Source organism: Thalia democratica, chromosome 3, assembly GCF_965202585.1.
Source record: "Thalia democratica chromosome 3, ktThaDemo2.hap1.1, whole genome shotgun sequence".
Classification (NCBI taxonomy): Eukaryota; Metazoa; Chordata; class Thaliacea; order Salpida; family Salpidae; genus Thalia; species Thalia democratica.
In genome coordinates, this window is record NC_139167.1 from 77564643 (window position 1) to 77587533 (window position 22891).

A 22891-nucleotide genomic window follows, 5' to 3' on the forward strand; every position below is an offset into this window, starting at 1 on the left:
TAAGCTCACTTAATGTTTTGTGTTCAGCATGAAGCTTTTATTCTATACTTTTTTTTTTAAACTAAATAGAAATCTGTTTGATAAAAAGAAGTTTTACTTAACCGAATCCATCTTCATCAAATGTATATATTTCTATTTATTAGTATGATACTTATAGTTTATATTACATCACAAGCTAATATTCTGTAAAAATCTTAAGGTGCACAACTATTATTAATGCAACTTGTTGACTTTTTTGTTTTATAAATACTGCAACAATTGAAAATAGCCAAATATATTAAAAATGATTTTACTGTTAAAAATCACCACAATTTTAGTTATATAAAAGTAAATTTTAAAACAATTTCAAAAACTATACTTTAACAAATAACAGCATATACATGTAGCACAAAGCAAGTGCGCTGACCCACAAACACACTTGCATTAAATTTTAATGCGACACTCTTGTTGTTTGAACGCGACACTTACAAGCATAATACATTGGTGAGTGGCAATTTTCAAGTGGCTTCATTGTTGTCAACTTACGAGTGTCGTTGAACATATTGATGTGTAATTTTCATTTGCAAGTTACAAGTGCGAGGACAAGATCACTAAAAGTTTTTTTTTAAGTGTAACTATTATTGGTTAAGATTTTTTGAGACTTTTTTTGTAAATAAGAATCGCATTTTGTTAATTACAGCAATAAACAGCTTTGGTATTTAAAATAGATATGTTTTTTTTTCTATAAAAGTTGTGGTTTTATCTATTTTATGATCTTTCTATATTTAGTTTTGTTTCATCAATCATTTAAACTAAATAACTAACACAGTTATGTTAAATTTTTAGTCATGTATAAATCTTTAATCTTAATTTACTGGGTTTTATAAACACGAAGGTCTGTAAAACAAATATGTTTTAAAACTGCTTTGTATACTGAGAATAATTAAAAGTTAAAATCAGTGTCAGAAGAAATATATTCTTAAGAATAAAACTAAAACTTTATTTACAAAACCTTTTCTATGCTACTTTTTCAATTGAAAATCATTCTTAAAAAAAACATTATTTAAATATTAGTAGTTACGTCTTAAAGTCGGGCAATTTTAAGAAAAGTTGTGCAATTTGATTGCATAAGTTGCAGTGCAAAGCAAAAGCAAACATTTATTCGAATCTAAGAAACGACTATATTTGCTTCTATGCAGAGTCACGCACGCAACGCCACTTAAGCCGATTAAGAGGCAGCTTCAAACTTGACCTTTTTTTCTCACCGCTTTAAAACACTCGCTGCTGCAAAACGGTTGAATACACACGCGAGACTCGCCTCATGCGATTTGTTTGTATAACTGCCTGTGCGTGTGAGAAGTTTCGTTCTCAAGCACTTCTGAGGGCTGAACAAACTTGTTTTCATTACGCAACTTTGCTTTCACACGTTACAATGAGCGAAACAGTTTTAAGTTTTTTTTTGTGAGGTTTTTCGTGGAAGCGTTTTTATTTTCAATGTGAATTTGTTTTCCATGACGTTAGTATAAAAAATGAGTTTATTGTCAAAAAACTGAGGGTTATTCGATAAAATCACAGATTTTTTATAAAACATTTTAAGTTAGTTTATTAGTTTAGAAAGTTTAGTGTTTGCATTACAAGCAGTTGATTAGTATTATAATGATTTATATTATTCTTACGTATGTACTACTGTAGACAAGTATTTATCTTAATTGTTATCAAACTTTTGTGTATTCGTATAGAAGTGCTTTTTTTTGTATATTTAAAACGAATTTTGACTTCTTTCGGTTATTTAGCTATAATATAATGCAATAGATTTAAGTGATTATTATGAATTTGATTTTTAAACAGATAATTTATAAAAGGAAGAAAAATACCTACAAATTTAGATTCAAATTAAAATTTCATTCGTCATCACTTTTATCTTTAACATTGGCCTAATAAGCTTTTGTTGAATTAACCCGGTTAGTATTTGTTTTTTACTAAAACTTAGCATGTTTTTCGTATGTTTTAAAATAAATTTAGATAAAATTTTTAGAATTTTGAGTTTTATTAATTTATATGATTAAAATTATTTTGTAACTGATGACTCTTAACGACATATCGATTCCAAACATCTTCGATTTGTTCATTTTGTTGTGTATAATAATTTTAGAGGGTAAACTACCAATTAGGATGTTTAAAGATAAGTGATAACGTTTTAATTTTTAGTTTGACGGTATATATACTAAATATTCTTTTTTTTGTATCTTTACGAGGTCTTGAATTTAACAAAAGTCTGTACCAAGTCAATTTCATAGTAAAAAACTTTTGAAAACCTATTTTTAAATAGTATAATCAAATGTAATTACAAAACAGTTTTTTGTATACTATTTTATAATTAGTTAAGCATTTCAAACTTATAAAACAAAACCATGCCAAAAAATAAAAATAAAAATGTGAGAAAATAAAACTTAAATCCATAAGTGCTTAAAAACTTTTTGTTAAAAGTATTTAAGTGTGCTTAAAACAATTCATTAGTTTTTAATAAAAAAATTTGTTTTAAGTTTTAAAGGTAACAAATTTTAAAGTAAATACAAAAAATTGAACTATACACGTGTTATAACTGAATGTAACTGACTTACAAACTCTACTATAGTTTGAAAAGAGTTTTAAAATTTTCAAAATCTGTTGTGTTGTATGCCGAAGTTATTAATTGCATTTCTTGCGTACATAACTTAAAAATGAAAGTATTCTATGAAAAAAGTCGTAAAAAAAGTTATTTTGTTGTTTGTTTTATATGAAGTAATTATTCTTTTTTACTATTTTCATGTATAAAATGAAAACATCTGTAGAATATAATTTTATTTAAAAAGTTTTGTGAATTTTGATAAAAAAATACAGTTTATATAGTACTCATAATGTAAAATATAATTTTTAAGTTCCTTAACTAATGTAGATTTTATCTCGTTCATTTTTTAATTTTAAAGCGAATTAAATTTAAAACACCATTTAAAAATTTGTTTATACCTTGTTTCTTCTTAAAAATAATTATTTGTTTCTTTAGAAAAGCTAAACTTAAAGAAGTTTTCATTAAGTTATGTTTAGTTTTCTTTATAACGCGCTATCGATTGCTAATTTAATTATTGATTTTCTTAAGTTTGTTCAACTTTCCAGATTTTACCAAAAACCAATAAACTTTTGTTTTAATATTTTATGTGGCGGTTCCTTTAAACTTGTAATCGTGCTTTACTATGTTTGAACTTATATTCTAAATATTTTCGTTAGATGTAAACGCTTTGGCGTTTAATTATTGGATAAGCTGATTTTTTTATAATATTTTATCCAAAAAACAGTTTACACTTAAGTATTTCCAATATTTTTTACTACTGTTAACTAGTTATAAACTTGAACAGTTTTGTAAATTAATTACTATAATTGAGGGTATAAATACAAAGTGTTTAAAATGCTTGAAAGTTTTATAGCTACCACTGAAATATTAAATAATTACACAACTAGTACTTTCATATGCGGAAGGTTTTTTTTATTTATAATTTGTTTTATGAATTTAAAAAAAAATATTTTATTAGAAAACAATTAGCAAATCGATATGATAAACACTTTCAAAGTAAAAATACATAAAAGTTTATAAAAAATTGCATAAATTTTAGAAATCATAAACTAATTTAGTTTTGTTGTGTTTTTAAATTAGTTTAAAAGTAAAACAGCTTAACTTTACAAAACCATAGATATAAAACATATGTATTGTTATTTAACATATATACTTATCAAAAGTTTTTATTTCTGTTAGATTGTCATAATTTCATGTTTATTTAGGTATGTTTGAACACATAAACGATAACATCACATTTGTAACACATTGCAAATCGACCGTCTTTAAAATGTTTACTGTTGTTACATTTTGTTTTTTTGCGAACATTACTTTTTACAAACGAAAAAAGCAGAAAAACAAAAATTACCAGTGTTTATTTAATAAAAACACTTTAAAATTTGTGTCTTGTGGTTGTTAACTTTAAGTGTCTCAACTCAGATTTGTGAAATATACAAAAATAAGTGCTTTTAAATCATAAAAATTAACTAATTTTAAAATGCTAGTAAGATTTTATAAAATGCTTAAGTACAATAAATATACCTGTTGAGCTTATAAAAGCTTTTAAAAATTTAAATCTAACAGTATTTTTTGTAACGTCTAGTGTTGCATTTTATTTCAGAAAACGAACTCAAACAACCTGATTACTACTTTAAATGAACTTATTTCGAACTTAAATAAGTAATCAATAAGATTTTTTTTACTAAAATAAACACTTTAAATAAAGATACGAATTTTTATAAATTAGTCATAACAAACCCATTTAGCCTATTTTCTTCTGATAAGTTCACAGCTTTTTTGCAGCGTTCACTTTCAAAGTTTTCTGGTTTTTTTCCAACTTTGTTTGGAAGTCACGTTCCAGTTGACAACTTTTGATTGTTATTTGATTGGCTCCGTGTGTTATTGCAACAATTTCGTAATAAATTTTATTTTTATTATTGATTTTCAACTTGCCCGTTCGATGCAGGTCTGCTTGTGTTTCACTTTGTAAAATTTGTTTGACTGTTTCTAATGGTTTAAAAGATATGTGTTGTTTCAATAATATTTTTGATGATGAGATAAAAAAAAAATTTTTTTTGGTTGAACTCACTTTACTTATCAAAAAAAAGTTGTTTGGCAGTTTAAAGTTATTTAAGCTGTTATTGATTTACACATTCTGAAGTATGAACTAGTGAAAGCAAAAGCAACACTCTTGCCAAGCTACACTGTTGAAAGTTAAAACTAACAAAAAAGAAACGAAAATCATAAAATTTTCGCCAAACGTCGCTATTGATCCTACTTGGTTTGCGCATGTAATTAGTGGAAAACAAAAAAAAATCAAAGTTGTTTTTTCTATTTAATTTTCAAATGAGCCGCACGCAAAGGCCATTGTCTCTTGCGATTAGATGGTTATCGTTGAAAAGCAGCAGCTCTCAACTGAAGCAATCCATAATAGCTTCGCTGGCTTGCAGTACGCTTGTGTTTCAGTTTTTTTGATAAGTTTTAAAAAAGATGCACAATAACAACGTCGTAAAATGCAGTTTTTACAAAAGCGCGCAGGAAAGGTGCTTTTTGAACAGGTGACGTAGTTTGTTTGTGACGTAACAACAATGTTTTTGCTCGCTGTATACTTTTTGTTGTAACTTTTTTTTTTTAATCAGAGCAGTTTTTTGAACAAGTTACAAATAAAAGATTATCAAATATAAATAAACAAAGTCTAACTTGATCAAAGAAAATTTATTATAAATAAAAATTTACGATTGTTATTTAAACATTATTTTAAATAAAGTATAAAAGCAAATGAGTAAATTGTACTTATAATTTTTAATAATTTAATTCGAAGTTGTCTAAAAGCTAATATCGGTGAAAAGTTTAACACAATTCCAAAAAATTAAAAAAGCAAACGATATTTTAAAGTAAAGTAAACAATTTTTAAACAAAACAATTTAAACAGGGAAAGCCGCAGCTTGTACTGTTCATCTTCAAAAAGTTCCCTAAATCGAAACAAGCTAAACAGGGCCAACACCATTATGTCCAGATACCCCAACATCCCCAAAAGTGTCCCTTTCGCCCTTCCCCCCATGTCCGCAGGCTCCGTGAAAAAAGTTCCTTTTTTTTTTGTTTTGAAATTTTTTTTGAAGTGAAAAAAACCAAGTAAAGTGTACTAATTTTTAAAATGACATTTAAGTTGTAAAGTTTGATGGGTTTTTTACCATTTTTTAGCATTTTTTATCTAGATTTTTTATTTAGCTCATGTTGTGTACTAAAAATTTGTAAGTATATATATATATATATATATATATATATATATATACATCTGTTTTGTTAAAGTTACGAAATAGCATTTGATCCCATAGTGTTTTTTTTCAAGTATAAGTAGTTCAAAAGAGTGTCAAAGTGCTTCCTTATTATTGTATCATCCTAAGCAAGATTTTGTGAAAAAATTTCTACTGATATTTTTCGTAGGACTCAAGATTTGCAAGCAGCTGCAATTCATCCCCTTCCCCCATGCCGACAAGAAGAAACAAAACATGCAGGTGAAACATTTTATATAATGTGTAAATAATAGTATGCTGGTGAAATGTAATAACTTAATGTTTAATAATAACAAAAAGTGCAGGTATGAAATATTATTCTGTGTGTAAGCCATTATAAAATTTTGAAAAATTTTAGGTAAAGCATACAAATCAATAACTTTAAAATAAAGTTGTAAGTAACATACATTTTATAAGTTCGTCGTAAACAAATAATTGTACGATTTTTAAAATACCATTACTAATCACTTCAAAACATTTTTTTAAAGTTGTGATTTATTAAAACTTGTAAAAGCTTAGATATGTATGCTAATTGTGAAGTATACTATTTTATTATGACATTAGTACGTGTAAAAGGTGTATAGTATAAACAGTACAGACAAAACCTTACACATTAGAGAAACTTGTAACACATATGCTGCTGTTTAAAGTAAAAATATTTACAGTATATGAAAAGACGTTACAGTGTTAAAACAACTAGATTAGTTTTCATTTTTGACTTTTGTTCAAACTTTATATTTTTCTGCAGTTTACCTTTTTAGTAAACCAATGTTTCCCATGATAGTATACCAACGCTTTGTTTTATAAAGCTATTTGCACACATTAAATACCTTTTCGCTTTTCGTTTATTTTTGAGAAAAATATTTGCTAACAAGTTTATGTTCATATGATTCGCTTTCATCTGTGACAAAGTTTCTCTAAAACACATAACCAGTAGTTTCCACGTTTTTTTTGCGGCTTTTTTTTAAATTCTAATGTATGGTCACTAATACACTGTGTCGCATGGTTATGTTAACTTTTGCTTTGTATTTTCGAGAAAATTACCAGAAAACCTGTTGTCATATGATAGTCTGAACACAAACAGTCATATGAAAAAGCAGATGATGTTATTTGAATTTATAACACTTTAGGTTTCACAGCTCGGAAACAAACAACAACAATGATGACGTGACAATGCTCAATAATAAGCATGAAGGTTAGAGAGAGTTCGTTTGTATTTTAAAGTTTTGTGTTGAACATATGTTACACACATTTTGTTTGTTGTAAAAGCTTTCGAAAAAAAAACTGTTTACAAGTTTATAAATTTTGGTTTTTAGAAGGTTAAGTTTAATTCAAACTAACTGACTTGCTTTATCACCAATTTTAGTTTTTGGTATATTTTAAACGTCGTAGTTAAAGACAAAGTTTTTGAAAAATATCTAAGGTTTTATGCTTTGTGTTATAACAATAAACTAAAACTTATGTAAATGATTAAAAGTTTTCAAAAAGACGTACATAAAATTTTAAAATTGTATTTAAAAATTTCAAATATATTTTTTTCTTTCACTGGTAGAAATTTTTACTTAAAAAAACGTTGGTCACTTAGTTGAATAAAAATACTTAAAACAGTTACTTAACCCAACGATTATAAATTTTTCCTTTTGGTTTCACAATTTTGCACCTTAAAAAAACTCTAGTAACTACTAAGTCACTCTCTGCTGGTTGAATGCAGTATTAGTATTTCTACTTCAACTATTTACATATTTAAAGATACATCAGTTGCAAACGACAGCCAGGTTTTGCACCCAGTCATGACAACCAACACCGCTGAAATGCTCGGAATAAAACCAGAGTTGTACAAGTTAGTTGTTTATAAGAAAGTTTTAGTATACAGTTATAATACAGTTGGGTTTGTTTAGGAAATAAATGAAGCGTTTGTATACTTTGTTTTGCTATTTACTTTTTTAAATACTTTACTTTTTCCTTCAGAATTATATTTTCACATTTGAAGCAGCTTTTTTATGAAATCAACTCAGACTTGACTTAATAGTCTAGAGTTGTACAAGTTAGTTGTTTATAAGAAAGTTTTAATATACAGTTGTTTAGATTCTAGAAGAACATTTCAATTTATGTTATAATTCGGTCATTCAAGAAATAAATAAAATCTTTGTTGTTAATATCTATTTTGTCAGGTGTTTTGTTAGAGTTACACAAGTTGGTTGACTGTAAGAAAATTGTAATGTTCACAGTTGGGTTTCTTATGTAAATAAATGAAGTCTTTTTTTTCATAATTTATTTTTTTATTCTACTCAATTTAAGAAAATTGTAATGTTATTTATAATACAGTTGGGTTTCTTATGTAAATAAATGAAGACTTTTTGCATTTATAGTTTATTTTGTTAAATTTTTTACTTTTTCATTTAGAATTAAATTTTTAAATTTGAAGTAGCTGTTTTATGAAATCAACTCAGACTTGACTTAATAATCAAACAAAGCAACGATCAGCTGTTTAAAAAATAACAATAGATGAATTTAGAATAAAAACAAACTACTAGTTATACTTATACTAATTTAGAGAAATTTCTTTTAATTCAAATTTTTATTTCAATAAGCCTTAATCTGATAGCTTCAAAAAATTGATAAATCGTACTCATACTTTGGTAAAACTTGCTCGTTTTTAAGAACATTTAACGTTTCAGTACTTGTAACCGTTTTAACGCACTTAACTTTTAAACGCAGGCTTAAAACGAAACTCTCTAAGGACTTTTAGTTTTAAAAGCTTTTTCGTATAATATTTTAACGTTTTAACTGAAAGTTGACTTAAAGTTCATCCATTTTACGAGACATGTGTCGTTTTATAGCATTTCAGTAATATTATTTGCTTTTTAAGTGATTAGTAGATTTAACTAGCTAGGTTAACCATGGTTGATATTTTTGTACAAATTTTTCTACTTTTATGCAATGATAAAAGCTATCAAAAATTTAATAAAATTTTCGTTATATTTAAAGATAGTTAACTTTTAAGTAAGTTTTGTTTAACAATATTATTAAAGTTAAGTTTTTCCTGTTGTAAATGTTGAGTTGCTGTACGTTTAAGCATTTACATTAAAAGTAAATAATTCATTTACTATAAATCATTTACAAGGTCAAAAAGTTAGTTTTATTTTTTTAAGAAATTATAAACCTTTTTGCTTTTCACTGTAAGTTTTTCTGACTAATTTTTTAAAAGTAAACAAAGTTTGCAACACCGTAAATACAGTAGCAAAGTTTTGTTTAAATTAAATAGTATAAGTACATAAAAACACTACGTAATGTTTTTAAAACGATTGATATTATTTTAAAATCTTTCATTTAATTAATCTCCACACTACATTGCTAAACATACAATAATTATCATTTAAAAATATATTTTAATGAAATGCACTTCGTGCAGAAAATTAAAAATACTAAAAACCTTAATTTTTAACAAACTTTAAAACAAGATCCATTGTAGCTTCGCCGTACTTCTATCCATGCATGTTATTACATTTTGGTATACGCTAGTATCTGTATTTTAACACTAGAATATTAATAAATAAAAAAGTATTTAAAGTAACCCATCACAAATTAAGTGCTTGGTGTAAGTTATGGCACCAACTCCGAAACATAATCTATTAAAATAATTTTAAAGTTTTGCAATGAAGACTGACATAACAAGGCCAAGTAGACACAATAGCTCGCCATTATTTAATGTTTTTTTTTGTCAACGGGCATCTTATTTTCAGCTAACATCAGACTCTCTCCACGCTATTATTTTAATAAAAGCTGTTTAAAATAGTTTGTTACACTTTTTTGTTATACATAACAGACAGTCAACAGTAATAGATTGTTATTGTTTCGATATATGTTTTTGTCAATATATGATACTTTTATAGCAACTGACGCAACGCACAAAATTTTCACAAACAGTTTAACAAATAGTTTAAAAACAAACATAATACTGGTTTATCATAAATATTAAACATAATAAACATAATAACACTAATAATAAAAAACTAATAAAAAACTAATAATAAACATAATAAACACTAAACTATAAACATACATTCAGCAGTAACAGCTCGCTTGTATTGCAATATTTTTTGTTCAAGTATAATATTTTATTTTTAATAGACACTCAGCAGACATAGACCATTGTTATTTTAAGATACTTTTCACAATTCAACATAATTAAGTTCATATACTTTTTTTTATTATACCCATCACCAAGAGAAATTTAGAAAAGATAATTTTACTCTTCGCTAGTGTTTAAATTATTTCTTATTTTTAGTTTAATAGTTTATTACTAACACAAAGTTAACAGAAAAAGATTATTCTTATTTTAGTAAGTTTTTTTGTTAGTTAATTATCATTAAATCGTAACAGACACGACACATAAAAGTTTCACAAACAGTTTAAAAAAACTTTTTATAACAATTCAATATATACTTAACATAAACACTAATTTATCAACAAAGGATCAGCGGATATAGTTTGCCATTATTTCTTCAAACAATTATTTGCAAAATATTGTAAATTATTTTAGTCATATTTTTATACAGACACTCAGCGGAGATAGATCTTCCTCCATCGAGGATCGGAAGGGTCTGGTTCAAGCTGGTGTACGATGGTGCGGTGGAAACCCTAACCGTGGAAATATTGAAAGTAGATGCATTCAGAGTATAAACAAAATTCAAACAAACTTGAAGTTAAAAAAAACATTATGAGCACGTGTGTTCAAATAAATAAATATAAGTATTTCGCTTGCCGTGGAAATGTTGAGATTAAATATTTTCTGTTTAAATACAGTGTGTTTTATAATATATGCACATTATTTAAAAGCATGTTATCAGTCAGTGATAGTCAAGTATTATAAAAACTTAAACACGTTATTTTAAGTAGCTCCTAGTTGTACCAATAAAATGTTTTGAATACTAAATTAAGTTAATATTAAAATTAAAAAGTTAAATACAAAAACTAATTTGATATGAGTTTTCACAACGAACTGTTGTCGATATAAACATATTATAACATTTATTCTACATGTAATATTTTAATGTCTGTTTACAAACGATTCACGAAATTTTACCGCTTAGGTCAAGCAGCTTCTACCACGTGATCACAGCAACACGCCGCGCGACAGTTTCGTCAAACTGTTCCTCCTGCCGGACGAGAGGTTCTCCCAGCAGACCAAGGTCCGGCCGAGGTCGAACAACCCGACGTTCGGTGAAAAGTTCGTGTTTCAAGTAAGTGGAATTTTGTTAATCAGTACAAGCAAAAAATTTAAGTAAAAATGTAATGAAAAATTAAAATTTAGAGTAACCGCAAGTTCTTAATAACAAACTTAAAGGAAACTTTTCACAGTTTTAATGTTTAAATCTATCTAACTTGTTTTCAAACAATAAGATTAACGAGGGTATTGTAGCTTCCATACTAGTTTAGTGATTAGTAACTAGTTAAAATTATTTTGTGTTTTATTATTTCGTTTTAGTAACTAACAAAAAAGTGAAATTCACAAAACACCTTGAAAATTTTACTGAACAGATTTTGTGTGCTTAAACAAACAGTTCTGTTACAAACATGATAGTTGTATTTTGTATTTGTTTTAAATTTTAAGTTTACTTTCAAAAATACTGAAAATAAATTGCAGAAACCCTCGTAAAAGCTGGTAAAATAAAACTAAAAACTTTTGAAATATATCTATTGCAAAAACACTTTAAACATCGTTTTCAGTAAGAACCACTGCACAAAACAGAACAAATTTTTTATTCAAAAACAAGTTTCTTATGCTATGTATACTTAAAACAACTAAAACAAACGTAAAACTAATTAAGTTTACAAAAAATACAACGACAAATTAGTGTACGATTATATTAGAGCAAAAAACGCTGTAAAGTTCACTTTCTCTTGTTGTTGTTGCCCATTATCATCAGCATCCTGACGAAAATGTTCACTGCGTCCATGTAGATGCTCATTGAATTGTTCACCGGGTCGAACACGTTCCTACCGGGCAACAAATCACCACTAGGTGGCGCTTTCTTCGCGTTGTCAATCACCCGCTGCGTGTCGTGCAGGATCATCAGGCAGAACAGGATCAGGCCGCCGTACATGGACAGGGAGAAGAGCGTCAGGCCGGCGGCGGACGTCGGCGGGAGGAAGGCGGCGGCCAGCGACGACAGGAACACCACGAAGAGGCCGGCTCCCAGGGGGGCGCCCCACGACAGAAACTTCTCGTCGGGGGCGCACACGGCCACCGTGGACAGGCCGCAGCAGACGCCGGCGGTGTAGACGGCGGCGCGGATGACCGCCGGGCCGCCGAAGAAGCACAGCGGGGCGATTGTAGCCCCCAACACGGCGTTGTGTAGCAACAAGGTGAGTTGCTTGGGGCCGAAGCCCGGTTGGTAGGGGACGGACTGGCAGAGTATGCTGGAGCCGATGAGCAAGGCGAAGGTGATCACCATGCCGACGACGCCGTTGTTGGCCAGCAGGCGGAGCAGGGATGGGTTGCGGGAGACCAGGTAGGCTGAAGCGGCGGTCGCACATCTGTCAGGAAGAAAAAACTGATTGAAAGTAATTCGTAGTTACTTAGCAAACTAGTCAGTTCATTCAGTACTTTATTTTCAAATCAAAATATTAAGTTTAAAGGTCACATTTATGAATTACTTATTTATAGAACTAGTCAGTTTGGTCAGTACTACACTTTATTTTCAAACCGAATGTGATAAGTATAAATTTAGCTACTATAGGTCACATTTATGCGATGTGTACATATGTTCTTAAAAACAGCAAAGTTTGGTACAAATAGTTAAAACGTCATAATTCTAATAAATTCTTCTTATTTTCTTGCTTTATCTCTTGTACATTCTAAATACATTTCAAAACTTAAAAACATTAAAATTTAAAAGCATTTTATATTATTCTATAACAACTTATTATGTATTAAAAAGTTATTGAAACATTTATTTTTTCAATACTACAAAAACTGAATTGACCTCAAAAATTAACATTACTTTAATAACACAAAAAAATGTTCACAAACTAACACTGAAGAAGTGAAATAGAAATAAACGTCTCTGATTCGCTGTCTTACGTAGCCGGGCCACGCCACCGATTGGTCCAGCAGGCTCGGTTGCCTCGACAACCCGAGCCCGTAGTAACAGAGGGCGCCCACCCCCACCAAGCTTCCCGTTGCTACGGCCGCCTCCCCGGCTTTGATCGCTCCGAAACCCCTCGCTTGTTTGCCTATAAATAAATAGAAAACTAAACTTTTTTTAGACATTCATTAAACAGCCTACAAAAAAAGTTTTAAGAAAAAAGTTTTAATAAGATAAAATTTTAAAACAGTCTTAAATTTACAGAAGAAGTAATTACAATTTTGACGTCGATAAGGTACTTATCTCGAACCTAGGAAAAAAATATGAAGCAGTTTTGAGACAAACCTTTTAAGCACCAAATTACATTAAGTTTTCTAAAATAAGAGTATTATCTATTCTATTTTATTTCAGATTCTTAATCAAAAAGCTAAACTGGTAATACTTTTATAGACCACTTACTTTTCAAACTGTTTGTAATTTAATCATTTTAGTAAGCTGGATGTATGAAAAGTATATTTTGGATTGTAAACAAATAATCAAAAAGTAATATTAAAAAAATGCAATTAAGTAATCAATAAACACTCATTTGATTAACTCTACAACATATTAAAAAAGAAACAAAAAACTGATATAGCAAGAATAAGCGCAAAGAAAACAGCGACATCAAATTGAAAACAAACACATTTTTCGATTAAATGTGTTACATCTTTTATGATAACTTATTTTTGCTACTTCTTTAGCTAACACTTTAATAAAGACAAGCTAACTTCAAAAAAGACAGTTTCACTGAAAACAAATCAATGGCTCTTTAACTAGCACACCAACCTCAATCTAAAACTAATAGTTGATCAACTGACATGATTTTTTAAGTTAGATTGTTACTACAAAAAGCTTGTATATTGTTTTGGACTTCTAGTTAATTTCATTCCTGTTTTTTTTGCATGGTTGTTAGTTATGTTTTGTTTGCATTAATCCATAATGTTAACAAACTTCATATAGTTTTATTTCACTGTTTTTAGTTCGTTTAACTTGAAAAAAATATATCTTGAATTCCACTTATTTCGAGATTTAGTGCGTACCTTACACGTATACGTACCTTATCGACGTCCCTACTGTATTTTTTAGTCACTTTATGTTCAAGTTCAGATTCCTGTATAAAAACTTTCTGTACATTTATCAATCGTTAAATGCTAATAAATGTTGCTTACCGGGTCTGTTGTTCTGAAGGAGCCTTCTCGTTAGCTGAATGTTTCTTGTTTGTGAAAACCTCGTTATTTTGCCGGACACTTTGCTTGTGCTTCGAAAACACGAAACTAGCAGTTTGCTTTGGAGAAGCATCTTTTGTTTGGACGGAACAAACGAATAAAAGTTAAGAAAAAAAAGTTAATCAAAGTTTTGCTGAAATGTTTCAATGTCTTTTTTTAAAGCAAAAATATTCAAAGTTGTCACAAAAAAAATTACATGGTTGCTATGGTAACTCAAATTTATTTAACCTAAATTTTAAGCTTTTGTTTGGTTAACATAATTTTGAATTTAGAATACATCAATTAAATTCTTTCTTTCAATTTATTTGTTTAGAATTCAGATTTATAAGAACAAAGTATAGTTCAATTTTAATGTAACTTTACTTGTTAATTTTAGAATTACAGCATTTAAGAAGCAACCTAAGTAAATTTTTCTCTTCGCCTAAACTTGTTTTTTCTAAGTTTAACTTTAATTTCACTAAAGTGTTAGTTTGCAATATTTTACAAAACTTTAAAAAAAGTATTTTAAGCTTATTTAAACAGTTGGTAACAGTCAAGTTTAATTGATTTTATAGCTATATTTAGTTACTAAAACTATGACTACATTATTTTTTCAATCGATTTTGTTTAGCAAACTTGATACATAAGTTTGAAAAAATTTAAACCACAAACTTTAAACAATGAAAGATATTCAAATATGCAATAAAAAAGTAATTATTTATACCAATGCATTGTACGAAACTGATTTAAATGCAGACGGTTTCAAACGAAACAAGAGCCATTAGCGAAAAAATCGTGTAAAATCAAATTTTAAGTCGGGACACGACAGATTGCTCAAAACATCGATTTGTTGGAATTTTGATATTTGTGACGTTTTTGCACACTTGTAATGAAACCTCTTAGCTTCCACGCATATGCTTTCGTTACGTTCGTTGCAATGTGCGTATATGAATATGTAATGCTTTAAAACGCGCTTGAACTTACAAAAGCTTGTGATTAAAATTTAGAGCCTTCATGTTTATTTTTTATTCTAGTGAGTTGTAGTTTATGTAAAGTAAACAAATATTGTATCGTGTCATTCTTAGAGAAAGCTTGATTAAAATAAATGAAGTTGAGTTTTGAGATTTTAAAACTTGCAACTAGTAAATAATAACAAAAAAAAACATGTTAACTACAGCACTACAGCTTTAAAAATATTAAGTTAACTTTTTAACCTTAAGCAAGTTTATAAGTTTAATTAAGAGTTTGTAAAACTATAATGTTTGCAATCGATTTTAATTGAACTAAGAAAACTTAAATATTGTAAGTTAACGTTATAAGTTTACAAAAAGTACACAATATAATGATTTTTGTGAAATGTGAGTTATACAAGTATTTTGTATGTAAAACAAAAGTATACATTACAAACGTTTTACAATTTTTTTGTACTTAAAACTGGTTATGATGCAAGAAAATAAATATTCTACTTAGTTTGTTCGATTCTTTTTCTTTTTACTAAATTTAAAGCATACTTTAACTGTTTTGTTAAAAATTTTAAGCAAACTATTTTCATATGCTGTTTTTATGGTGTCTAGCGAAAAATGTTTATTTAAAGCAGCACTAAATTAGCTTTACCTACTGTATTTTATCAAAGTTAAACTAAGTAACACTTGAAGCTTAAAGCTGTGAGTAATAAAACTAACTATAGAACGTCACTTTCAACTAAATAAACATTTTAACGCTAAACTTAACAAAGGCTCAATTTTAATATTTAAAAGGTTATTTTTGATTTTTGATGTTTGGTTAATTTAACGCAAACACTTAAAAACTAAAGTATTTTATGTGTGTAGCAAAGTTTATTTTGCGAATTTCCATTAATGACTAGAGATACGTTGCAACACAGTAATTGAATGACTAACATACTTTGTGTAGTTTTTAGGAGAAAGAGGTTAGCATTTATTTGTTATTACAGTAGCATACATTTAAATAAACAAAAAAAAAACATTTTAAAGTTAATATTCAGTATTAAATTTTATTTTATCAAGTAAAAAGATTTTACCTTTTAAAACTTTAAATTAAAACTTGAAACATATATCTAGTTAACAGCTAGGTAATATTTTTGAATAATACCTTTGAATTACCTAAGTACAACATATCATATTTTTATTTTATTTTTAACAATTGTAAAGGAATTAACTTTTACAATTATTTTAATATAATTTTTTTTTTGTCTCAACCAGGTATCGAACTCAAAATTTCACCGCGTTCGACTTCCTATTCACTATTTAATCAATCAATATAATACAAAATGCAAAGTTAAAACAAAATAAGTATAACTTTTCTATACAAAGTTTCAAACTCGAAACGATGCCTTTGAATTTTTAGTTTAAGATGATTAGTAAGCTAAATCGAAACATCAAAACACTTCCTCATTAAACTTCCCAGGTCTCCAAATTTTTGAACATGTCTTTCTTACTTTATAGAGTTTTTAATCGTGATCATTGCGTTTGCATAAAACACCGTGTTGAATAAATCTCTATTTAATAAGCTGAAACAAAACACTTACTCATCAAACTTCCCAGGTCTCCAACTCCGAGCTGCGACGCAGATGCCTCCGCCTCTCGGTTTACGACGCGGGAAAGGGAGGGCGCCACCTGGTGGGTCACGCTCTGGTGACTCTGAAGGAGATCGACCCGAAAGAGGGGGAGTACCTTTGGCGAGATTTGGACGACATAGCTCATGTGAGAAGTTTTTTTTAATTTCAATTATTTTATATTTTAATTATTAATTAAATAACTTTGGTGAGACTTGGATGACACCGTGAGAAGTTGTGTTTATTTAATTGTTTTGCAGGTCATAGTTTCGTCTACCTTTATACTAGTGACAAGACCTTAAAGATATTGCTTGTATGAGAAATTTGTTTATTGAACATATTTTTTTTATTGATGTCGCTTTTTTGAATTTATTCATTTTTACTAGAGGGATACTGAAAACAACATTCATTTAAGGTTTAATTTTGTTACTGTATTTCGTTTGTTTAGTTAACTTTTTCTATGTTTATTATTAATTCCTTTAGTATGTAAATGTTATATAAACTATTGAAACATCTTCGCGTTATCGCTCATATCAGGATTAAAGTATTAAAATAAATAAACAAATTTTGTTTGTAATACCAATATTATAGCAGATTTTATACAACTAAAACACTAAACATTTAGATAAAGATCAATTATTTAGTGTTCTTCTAATCTAATCATCTTAACTAAAATACTTAAATTACTTGTATTATTAAGTTAACTTTAAAAAATATTCTTCTATTTCTTAATGTATCTTCTTACTTGGCATTGCACGATTCTACATTTTAAATTTAATTTGTTTTTTTTTATACAAAAACGTGGGGACTATTAAGACTATTTAGTTTTCATATGTTACTGCTAGCTTGTTTAGCAAGTTTTTTTTTACTGTCGCACCTTAAAAAACAACATGAATCTAAAATGTATGATGTATTTTCTTCAAACACACTAACAAACGGAAGGCGTATGAAATAAACTAAAACTCTACTTAACTAAAAAATATTCTACATCAAATGTTTTGTTTCTAAAAACATTTAGTCACAAAAGACTGCATAACTACACAATTTAAAACTAAAAATAGTTCAATAAAATTTTATTAGATATACAAGAAAACACATTATACATTATACATAGCATAACTATTTATTGAACATAAAACATCATAAATATATTTAAATATAAAAACAGACAGGGGATACAGGCACGTCGATAGGTGAGCTGAACGTCGGTCTCTCCTACATTCCGACATTATCCAGACTGAACGTGGTGGTCGGAAAAGCGAGGAACCTGCGGAAAGTCGATCTCCAGTCCAACGGTATGTTTTGTGTTTGTTCGAGAAAGCTTGTTTTTAATAGTGTGTTTTGTCTAAATATTTTAAATATAAAAGCGTTTATTAAAAGCTCAAAACAGTTTTATACTTATTTTTGTTTTAGTTATTTACTTTTATTTTTTGAACCAACATAAACTTCAAATGACAAATCAAGTTTACAAACCAAAATGAAAAAAGTAGTCAATAATAACTAATTCTTAATATATCAAAACATACAAATACACTTGTTTAACATGTTTTATGTTTATTTCTGCAAAATTTTTGCAAATCTAAAATTTTACAAAAAGAAATGACAAATAATACTACCCCTCTAAAAGCCTTAAAGCAACTGAAAACAACTGTTTTATCAACTGTTCTCAAAATTTATAATATCTAACAAAAAAATCCAATGCAGGAATATACGTGAAAATAGCACTGACGCAAGGCCACAGCACAGTTAAAACGAAAATAACTTCAACACTGGACGGCGCTCTCGACCTCAACTTCGACGAATCGTTTTCGTTCAAAGTGCCTCCCGAAGACCTCGATAAAAGCTGCTTGTCTATAATGGGTATGGTTTTACTAAGTAATATTGTTACTTTTCTTTAGTTTTTATTCTTAATTAAAAATCTTATATAAGCGTAAAAATAAAGCATTTCATGTTCTAAACTTAAATGGTTCTTTACAGCTCTTTATACTTAAATTTGTAAGTTGTATGGCTTTAAATTTATACAGCTTTTGAGGAGTTATTTTAAATTAAAAACATAAGTAAATAACCATAAAGGTAAGAAATTGTTACAATCGTTTAAAAAATTAATCTTTTTTGTGTTAAAAACTGAAGTAGCTGATAATACAAAACTTTATTTGTTTTACTACCACTGAACATCAAAACACTAACAAACAGTTCCAAAGAACAAATTATCTAACTCTATTTATTAAATTTTTATGACTAAGTCGAGATAGTTGCAACGCTTTACTTTGGTAAAGTTCTAAAACAAACAAAAAAACTACTGCTATAGTAAAACAAGATAAAAGCTCTACTGATTTATTTTTTAACCAAATCAGTACAGAATAAACACCAACAGTTATTCAAAGCAACAAAATGTGTAATATTTTATTTATCTGAGTGTACCTACTCAAATGTAAAACTACAGTGCAGGTGACGAAAAAAATACTTTAAACCAACAGTTTTAACAATACCTGCAACTTCACTTTTTCGAATATTTTGAATTTTCATAAGATAAGTTCTACAAGCTTAGTATTCTACTTATAACTGTTTTCAGTATAAAAAATACAGTATTGAAAAAAAACCCTTTGTAAGGCATATAAATAAAAACACATAGTACAATTCGATTTTATAAATTCTTACGACGAAGTCAAATTAGTTGCAAAGCTTTTAATTAATTATTCAATGTTTGGTAAGCTAATTAGATATTATCATTTATTTTTGTTCTGTATGCATAGTTACGCATAGCCGATCCCGGCTAATAGTGGGACTTTTAATAAGCTAACTTAATTAAAAGAACTAGTAGCCCACAAACATTGTAGTTGTTCAAATATTGTAAGCAGTGGCGTCGCGTGGTATTTTTTTAGGTGGTGCAGAATTTTTAAAAAAATCCCTAATTTTAAAACTCTTTTTTTATCTTAAATAAAGACGTTTTTCTACAACAACTACATTAAATTGCTAATGTAACTTAAGAAATTTTGTTTAAAAATAAAACATTTATTTTTTGAAAAAAAAAAATATTTAAGAAAACAACTTAACAAAAAAGTAAATACTTTGAAAATTAAAGCAAATATAGGAATGTTAAAAAAAAAATTAATTAATTTAAAAGACTCAAAAAATTTTAGCTTACTTATGAGTATTGATTTTTAAGAAGGTTTTAAAGTTAAAACTAACAGTAGAAAAATTTAGACAAAACATTATTATAATAAAAATACAGCAACTTTAATAGTTTTTTTTATTTTGCCTCAACTTTATTTAAAAAATATTTGATTAAACATAATTCTAAGAATGGTTATTTCATTAATATTTAACTTAACAAAAAAATAAATGTCTTATCAGGCTTGGCAAGGAAATTAAAAAGTCTACAAACAAAAAAAAATTCTTCACTACAAAAAAAGAAACACTTTTTTCACTATTTGATATTATTTTATGTAGTTTTTACAAAGCTACAAGATGCTTTTTACAGATTTTAAAAATTCAATATATTTTTTTAGATATAGGTGGTCAAAGTCAAAGGAAATAAAAGGTTCCTTATGGGAGGCACAAACTAAATCAGCACTTAAAAAAAGTGTTTACCCTCCCCCCCCCTTTTATGCCCTTAACATCTACTTTAGAATTATTTGACTGAAATTATTTTATAAAGTTTTAATTTTACTACAACTCATCTTTTATATGTATAAAAAATTCATATTAACTTTTAAGATATGGTAACTCACAGTCAGAGGTACAAAAGAATCCTTATTAATATAATATAAACTCAAACAACAAATAAATCAAATCACTAAAATCATATCTATTTTTTTTATAAGTTGGCCTTAAAATCTTTAGATGTTTCTTTTATAAAAAAACAAATTGCTAAAATAGATATTTGAAACACTAAAAAAAAAAAAACAAAAGTTTTTTTTTTGTATATATAAAAATTTATATTGATACTTAAAAATTTAAATTTCTTTTTAATAAAAGTAAACAAATTTTATAAAACTTAGGATGAAAAAGTTTAAATAAAAATTGCTTTAAGAATGATGAAGAATAAATATATTTCTATTTTCTATTAAAATAAAAATCGAATTTCTTAGACTTTAGTGATTTAAGGTTCTTATCTTTTTTTTTTTTAATATTTCATTCATGACAAGTTTTGTTCTTTTATTGTCCAGTTTTAATAGAAGTGATCTGTTAAATTTAAAAAATCATGTGGGTACATAAACTCAAGTTTAATCCTTTGCAGTAGCTTAGCTTTGTTTTTATTTTATGTTTACAATAGCTTGTAGATGATACTTAAGCATGTCCTGTTTTAGGGAATTTTCAATTTAGTTTACTTACTGCAAGATATTGATTTTGCGGTAATTCTTGAAGAAATTTTGCTTTTTTGAGTTCATTTGCGGCAGTCAGCTAAGAGTTTGCGGCAGTGAAGTGGGCAAAATGGTCGTTTTCAAAATTGAAGTTTTTAAAGAGATTTCGTTCTAAAAAATAACGAAAACGTTACAGATATTTTTTTTTCTTACAAAATTTCAAAGGTGGTGCAGTTGCGGCAGTGCAACACCCCACGCGACGCCCCTGATTGTAAGTATAAATAACAAACAAGCAACAAAAAAAAAGTTGTTACCTTAATCTAAACACCAACAATGCTACAAAACCCAAAATAGGCGATTATTGAAGCAAATAAATAAATAAATATACTGTTACCAGCTTACGATCAATTACTGTATTAATATTTTGTTAATAGTTTATTTAAACACTATTTAAACAATTTCAAACAGTTCTAACAACCCGTTCTCGAGGATCAGTGAGGCAGATCGCAACGTCACTGAAAAACGTCGTGACGAAGGGAAAGTACCGAAACAATTGCAGCAAGTACGGGAGAATTGCAGTGGGCAGCTTCATGTACTGCAGGTCTGTATGTGTGTTTTTATCCGTAGTATAAATAAGACTTAAAAGCTTAAAAAATATGATAAGTATGTTGTAAGGTAAAAAAACTCATCATCTATCGCAAGTCGCTAGTTTTAAAATGTGACGAGTAAAAATTGGTGTAAAATTAATTTATATGATATGTTAATTGGGCAGTTTCGTGTACTGCAGATTTTTATAACAACATAGATTCTTATATTTTTTTAATACTTGATATTAAAGGTATTTATTTTAATATAAAATTATATTAATTTGTTTATTCACACTTATCTTTTGTATATGATATAATATTATTTGTCAGCGAAACTAGCTCTGATTTGCTGATTGGCAAAAATTTTACTATTTTTTGTTTTAAGTTCTATTTAAGAAAACATTTTTTTTTCTTTTTTACTTGTTATACGTTAGGGTACTGAAAGTTCTTATTTTAAACGAAATAAGATGAACACTTTATCTTATTACCCATCAAAACAAATTATTTGTTGCAGGAATCTACAGCTGATGCACTGGCAGGAGGCAATTAGCAAAAAATGCCAGGTCGTTTACAAGTGGCACCCCTTGAGTGAAGTAATCGAAACCCTGTGACGTCACAATTGTTTGATTTAAAAAAAAAAAAATTGTGGCTAATAGTTTAGAATTTATGATGGAAAAAGTTTTGTGGCTTAAATGGTTATGTATTCATCTGTTGTGGAGTTTTGCACAAATTAATAATTTATAGAAATATCAGCTGCTGGTTCAAGTAAGTTGTATAGAGATGTATAAAAACTAAAAAAAAGTATTTAGTTTACGATAAAAAAAAACAAGCACTTTTGATTTTTTTTTTGCGTTTTTTATACACATTTTACTGCATTATTTTCATTTAATCATATTTTATATCTTTAGCTTGTATTTAATTACGGTTTTGAAATTTAAAACGTTTCTTTAAAGCATAATACCCTTATTACTTGTTTTATACATTTCTGGTTGTTTCTAATGTATAGTGCAACTCATTATGACAAACAAAGTTTATTAGCTTTTATAAATCTAAACAAGCTGTTTACTTATCATTTATTTTAATGTCGCTTTATATTTTCAAAAATAAATAAAAAATATTAGCTATCAAGTTTAACACTTTTTAAGTTTTGTGTATTAATGTAAATCTCTTTTATTTTTTTCTAAACTTCTTTGTAAAACAAAATTAATACTGTTTTTCAAACGCTTTATAATTT

General features: G+C 27.7%; 1 protein-coding gene and 1 pseudogene across 1 annotated transcript; one reads left to right on the forward strand and one right to left on the reverse strand.

The window, feature by feature from the left end:
- Positions 1 to 1827: 1827 nt before the first annotated feature.
- LOC145831486 (synaptotagmin-15-like) lies at positions 1828 to 22867 on the forward strand. Its single transcript, XM_082938759.1, has 12 exons — positions 1828 to 1940; positions 5499 to 5649; positions 6011 to 6081; positions 6990 to 7054; positions 7609 to 7699; positions 10419 to 10521; positions 10953 to 11102; positions 16756 to 16914; positions 17935 to 18061; positions 18471 to 18626; positions 21539 to 21671; positions 22172 to 22867. Exons 2-12 carry the CDS (start codon positions 5575 to 5577, stop codon positions 22266 to 22268), a joined length of 1227 nt encoding a protein of 408 aa, XP_082794885.1. The 5' UTR covers positions 1828 to 1940; positions 5499 to 5574; the 3' UTR covers positions 22269 to 22867.
- Positions 11729 to 14288, reverse strand: LOC145831623 (growth hormone-inducible transmembrane protein pseudogene; annotated as a pseudogene).
- Positions 22868 to 22891: the final 24 nt, after the last annotated feature.